We start from the raw sequence: 6000 nt of genomic DNA, 5'->3' as shown, positions 1-6000 counted from the left end.
CCACTTCCCCCAACCCCAGATATTATAAACTGCTCCTGAGCAGGTCATTCTGTGACTTTATCATCTGTGTGTCTTGTACCAACTACTGTAGTATATCCCATGCAGTGGACATTCAATGCACACCTGGCATATAGCAGCTGCTCTATACATATTTGTTGAATAAATGAACAAGTGTTGAACTGCATGTGGTAATTATAGAAGTTGGCACAATTTCTAAAAACCTATTTTTCTTCTCAGCCCAAAATGATTGTCGCTGTAGGCGAATGCACGTTTTAGTATTTCAAGGTCAAATAAATCTGCAATAAAAATTTATCTAACAATCACTACACATTCAGAGCACAGGGTGATTGGGGAAGAATTTCAGCCTCAAATACAGGCATATACATTCTTTGGAACCAGTTGGTCCTCTGAAGGGCTGACAGTGGTTATAAAAGTCGGTTTGTCCTTTCCTGCGCTTATCTTTCTTTTATTTGTCTTCACAGCCTTCCTGTTTGGGAGTAAAATGGAACCGGTAATTAAACGGCAAAGACCCAAAAGAACGGGAACGGCGAATCTGGCTTGTTGTGACCCTCGCGCCACCCCGTAGTGTGCGGCCGACGCAACGGCGGCGCGCGCTTTTGAAAACGGAAGGGATTCAAAACGCAAAGACCGCGCGAGGTGCTGTATTGCCCGGTGGGACGCCGAGGCAGCTGCGGAGCCCTGTCGGGGGCGCTCGGAACCGGTTTCCAGGCCTGGACCTCCCGTCCTCCCGCCCTGCGGCTCCGGTAAGGAGAGCGGGTCGCGGGCGCTGGCCGCGCGTGGGCCTGGGGCGGGCCGAGGCCGCAGCGTCCGCTCGGGGACCCCGGGGGCCTGGAGGGAAAGTCGCAGCGTCGGGACCGTTAAACTGGCAACGACCGTAGGGATCATCTTTGCAACCCAAACCTGCGTGCGCGTCTCAATCAAGGGGTAGGGTGGGGATTTCGAGAGAGAAAGCGCCCCTTTTTTCGAAGCTAAACCTGAACTTCTTATTGCAGCCGCGTAGTAGACAGCGACAGCTTTGGGAGCCGCCGGCCTCGCAAGCTGACATTGTTTTACCGGTGGTTTTGCAGATGATCACGGTGAGGCCGGGTCTCTGGCCTGAGGCGAAACCTAGTCTTGAGGGATGTGTTCGTTATGCAGCAGATCCCAGCACTGGGTACCTGGTGGAAACAGTTCATGACCTCCGCCGAGTGCGCCCCCCTCTCGGCTCTAGGGGAGGCCAGCACTGGTGAAGGGCTGCTGGCGGGAATGGAGGCGGGAGGGGTTGACGAAGAGTAGGAACCACAGTTCCCTCCGTAGACCCTCAACTCCTGTTGCTTCCAAGTTTCAAGTGACCTTAGTGAGCAGGTGAAAGGATTTTAACCAACCAGCCCTCTGTAACCAGCCTGATCCCGGATCAGGGGATCAATGGTCTGTAGCTCTACCTCCCGGAATCCTACCCATAGTGTATGTGAGGTGTAAAGGACCTTAGACAGAGTCTGATCAGAACTTTCCCTTTTCTTTTTCATTCTACTTCTCCCCTCTATTTTGCCTTTCTTCGCAATGATCTCCTTTTTTCCCCTGTTCTTTTTTTCAATTTTTCTGCTGCCTCTCTACACTTCAGCTTTGCCAGTAGTGTCTGTGTATTTGTTCAGCTATAGGGTGGCCTAGGATCCAGAAGTTATTGACATATCTGGTGATTAGCTTACTGAGCCCTGTTAACTTTTTAATACTGTGTCCTAAACAGTACTCGATTTTTTAAAACTATCCTAAATAGTCCACAGACTATGAAATTCTGCCCGCAGTTATTACTGTCATTTCTAATGTATCTTCATCTAAAATAATTACAATTTTATGCTGTTGTTTTCACAAGAATCTTGTGATTTAGATTAGTATGGTTATTTAGCAATTAATTTATAGGGAATGTGTATATAATATATAGAGAGTCTGAGATGGTTTGGGCTAGTGGCTAGAAGCCATCTATCAGACTAAGGGCCTAAACTGTGTTTAGCCATGAAAAAAGTTGCCCCGGACAGCTGCGAAATGGATAGGATATGGTATATGCAGATGCGAGTAGCTTGGAGTGGAAGGTGGTCCTAGAGTGTCCTAGAATGCAATGACATTTTAAAAGATTTGTATTTAAACTAGGTGTTTTTAATTGGAGGAAGATTTTTTTTTTAAACACATTCCTTTTGAATATCAAATCCTCTTTATGCTGAGAGGGGAAAAAGGGGAATGAAACTTACAAGGCAGTAAGATTTCCAGGACGCGATATTTACCGGGCCTCTTTTATATCCTCCTTTTCTGGCTCCTCCTCCAGCTGCTTTTTTTCTTCATTCAGAGTTGTCTTTTTTCTATCTGCACTTACTTCCTACGTGATCTTATCTAGTCTCTTGGCTCTCATACCATATATATGCTGATATGCCACAGATTTATAGCTTTAGCTTGGATCCAGACTTAAATCCAACTGCCTATCTCACATTTCTACTTGGATATCAAATAAGGCATTCACAATTGAGTTCCTGGTCTCAGTCAGGCCACCTCTATTGTATCTTTGACTTTTATCTCATTCCTAACAAAAATACAAACATTAGGAAGTCCTATTGGTTCCAGATTCAAAATATATCCAGAACCCAACCATTTCTCACCACCTCTGCTGCTGCCATCCGGATCCAAGCTACCGTTCTCTCTCCTGGATTATTGCGGGGGCTCCCTTATTGGTCTGATTGCCTCCACCCTTGTTGGTCTTTCAGTTAACAAACCCAAGCCTGAGTGATCCTGTTGAAACGTAAGATGGAGTGTATCACTCCTCCGTGCAGAACCCTCCAATAGCTTCCCATTTCTCAGTAAAAGTTAAAATCCTTACTGTTACTAGAGCTCTTTGAATAAGTCATTGTCCTTACGGCTGAAGCACTCTCTCCCCAACTCTGATTTCATTTCCATCTCCCTCATGCTAGCTCTGTGGACTTTGCTTATCCTTGGACGTTTCTGCCTCAAGGTCTTTGTACAGTTGACCCTTAAGCAACATGGGTTTGAACTGCGTGGGTCTACTTTTTTTTTTTCTTTCTCCCTTCTTTTTCATCCTCCTCCACTCTTTCTATGTTAGGTGTCATATGCTGTTCTCTTTGTATACCCCTTGACTGACTTTGTGGGTAGCTGATTTAATTTTGTATTTGGTTAGCAGTTGATTGGTCTACTTCTTTTACTGTGGTTTTATTTTCTCTGGTGACGGTCTTAGGAGAACTTCCATCTAGAGCATTCCCTTTAAAATACACTGTAGGGATGGTTTGTGGGATATAAATTCCCTTAACTTTTGCTTATCTGGAAATTGTTTAATTCTTCCTTCAAATTTAAATGATAATCTTTCTGAGTAGAGTATTCTTGGTTGGAGGCCCTTCTATTTCATTGCATTGAATACATCATGCTACGCCCTTCTGGCCTGTAAGGTTTCTGCTGAGAAGTCTGATGATAGTCTGATGGGTTTTCCTTTGTGGTGATCTTTTCTCTCTCTCTGGCTGCTTTTAATACTCTGTCCTTGTCCTGGATCTTTTCCATTTTAATCATTGTATGTCTTGGTTTTTTCTTCCTTGGGTCCCTTGTGTTGGGAGATCGGTGCACTTCCATAGCCGGAGAGACTATTTCCTTCCCCAGATTGGGGAAGTTTTCAGCAATTATTTCTTCAAAGACACTTTCTATTCCTTTTTCTCTCTTCTTCTTCTTCTGGTACCTCTATAATGCAAATATTACTCCATTTGGATTGGTCATACAGTTCTCTTAACATTCTTTCATTCCTAGAGCTCGTTTTTCTCTCTGTGCCTCAGCTTCTTTGTAGTCCTGTTCTCTAATTTCTATTACATTTACCGTCTCCTCTACCTCATCTAATCTGCTTTTAAATCCTCCATTGTATGTTTCATTTCAGCTACTGTATTATTTAAGGGATCTATCTCCCTCCTGAATTTGTCCCTTAGCTCTTGAATATTTTTCTGTAGCTCCATTAGCATGCTTATGACTTCTATTTTGAATTCTTTTTCAGGAAGATTGGTGATTTTAGTTTCACTGAGCTCTTTCTGGTGTTTGAGGGATTTTGGATTGAACAAGGTTCTTCTGCCTTTTCATAATCCTATTGGATAATGAGAAATATTAGGTTTGTGTAGGCTGCACCCTCTAGTGCCCAGAAGCTCTGCTCTTTGGAGCTGCCCAGCACCTAGAGCAATGGTAATGGTTGCAGGGGAGCAGTGCCAGTGCCTACTCTAAAGAGAGAGCTCTTCTGCTTCCCGGCCGCAGTGCCTGCCTCCACTGTCAGGGCCAGTGAGCCGCTCACACAGGGAGCAGCCTCTGTGTTAAGCCCGTAAGCTGCTGTAGGCAGGGCTGCCCTCCTGCTGGCATGGAGCAATGGTGGGGGTCACAGACGAGCCACGCTGATGCCTGCCAGGAGGACAGAGCTCTTTCCTGCTTCCTGGCAGCAGTGCCTGCCTCCACTGTCAGGGCCCGTGAGCCACGTGTGCTGGGAGCAGCCTCTGCATTAAGCCTGTGTAGTTGCCTAGGCGGGGCTGCCCTCCGACTGGTCTGGAGCGATGGCGGAGGCAGAAGATTTGCACACAGGTGCTGGCCAGGAGGAAGGAGCTGCAATCTGCTTATCACGGTGGGGGGCCTTGGGGCTGTGTAGCAAGCCAAGGGGATGGAGCGCCTGAAGCTCTTGAAAGTTCCCAACCTGCTGGGCTGAGTGTGCCAGTAGATTTTGTCCACCTGTTCCTTCTCCTGAGCAGCAAGCTCTGCAATCCTTGCCCCTTTAGCAGCCCTCTCACTGCTGGGAAGTCTTTCAAAGGGCCTGCCTTTTTTTGTTCCAGAGCAGCCGGTTATGGGAACCTGTTCTCCACAAGAGGCTGGAATCTCAGCCTCTGACTTTGCTTTTCAACCCCTCTGATCTGCAGAGCACCATGCAATGTGGGTCTGTGCTCCCAGAGTAGATTTCTAGGGCTGGGTATTTAGCAGTCAAGGGCTTCTGCTCCCTCCCTGCTGTGGTTCTCTTCCTCCTGGTGGTGAGCTGTGCTGGGAGGGAGTGCTCGGGTCCTGTTGGGTCATGGCTTTGTTACTTTACCCTTTTCCATGAGATGTTCTCTTTTTCCAGACGTAGACTGGCTGCTGCAATCTTATTTCTGGTCACTCTTTTAGGAATAGTTGTATTTGTTGTATTTTACTATTATATGTGGTTTGGGGATGAGATTTTTGCCTCACTTCTCATGCCACATTTTTTAGAATCCTGCACGGGTCTACTTATACGTGGGTTTTTTTTCAATAAGTATACTGAAAAAAATTTCAGAGATTTGTGACAATTTGAAAAAGCTTGCAGATGAACTGTGTAGCCTAGCAATGTTGAAGAAATTAAGAGAAAGGTATGTCATGAATGCATAAAATGTATGTAGGTAATAGTCTGTTTTATTATTTAGCACATAAAATCAACAATATAGGCTTTTAGTAGTTAAGTTTGGGGGGAGCCACAAGTTATATCTGGATTTTTGACTCCACAGGGCGTTGAGTGTCCCTAAACCCAGATTTGTTCAAGAGTCAACTGTATTTATTACTTACCCTGTCTGGCAGACTCCCCTAGATGTTTGTGTGGGCTAGCTCCTGCAACACCTTTAAATTACACCTTATCAAAGAGACCTCCCATGACCACCCTAATTCAGATTCCAAGCTCCTTCTCAACACTTTGTCTCCCTTCATTGGTTTATATTTGCCCTGAATATATGTCATTATCTGATATATTTATCTTATTGTTTGTTTGGGTCTCATGCGATGTGTCTCCAGTGCTTAGAATAGAGCCTAGTACATGGTACATGCTCACTAAGTATATGGGAACTAATGGAGTGAAGCTTCTCATTGGGTAGAGAGAAGCCTTGTAAACTCATTGAGATGCTCCTTTACGACTTCCTGTGAGGGAAGATGAATGAAGATGGGAGAAGGGGTCTCAGAATCAGTAGAAATATCTCCTCCAACCCACTC

At 45.4% G+C, this 6000-nt stretch overlaps 1 protein-coding gene across 5 annotated transcripts in view; it reads left to right on the top strand.

Moving 5' to 3' along the window:
- The first annotated feature begins 586 nt into the window (after positions 1–586).
- Positions 587–6000, top strand: part of PBK (PDZ binding kinase) — a 28552-nt gene continuing 23138 nt past the window's right edge. For 3 of the 5 annotated variants that reach the window (XM_073232733.1, XM_073232731.1, XM_073232730.1), the window contains exon 1: positions 952–1097. In XM_073232733.1, the coding sequence (XP_073088834.1) occupies positions 1089–1097 (9 nt within the window). In that variant the 5' untranslated portion in view covers positions 952–1088. The other 2 variants (XM_037024732.2, XM_073232732.1) reach the window with 2 other exon arrangements.

This window comes from Manis javanica, chromosome 3 (assembly GCF_040802235.1).
Source record: "Manis javanica isolate MJ-LG chromosome 3, MJ_LKY, whole genome shotgun sequence".
In the NCBI taxonomy this organism is placed as follows: domain Eukaryota; kingdom Metazoa; phylum Chordata; class Mammalia; order Pholidota; family Manidae; genus Manis; species Manis javanica.
The sequence above is the reverse complement of the archived record's forward strand: the minus strand, read 5'-3'. Positions and strand labels throughout refer to the sequence as shown.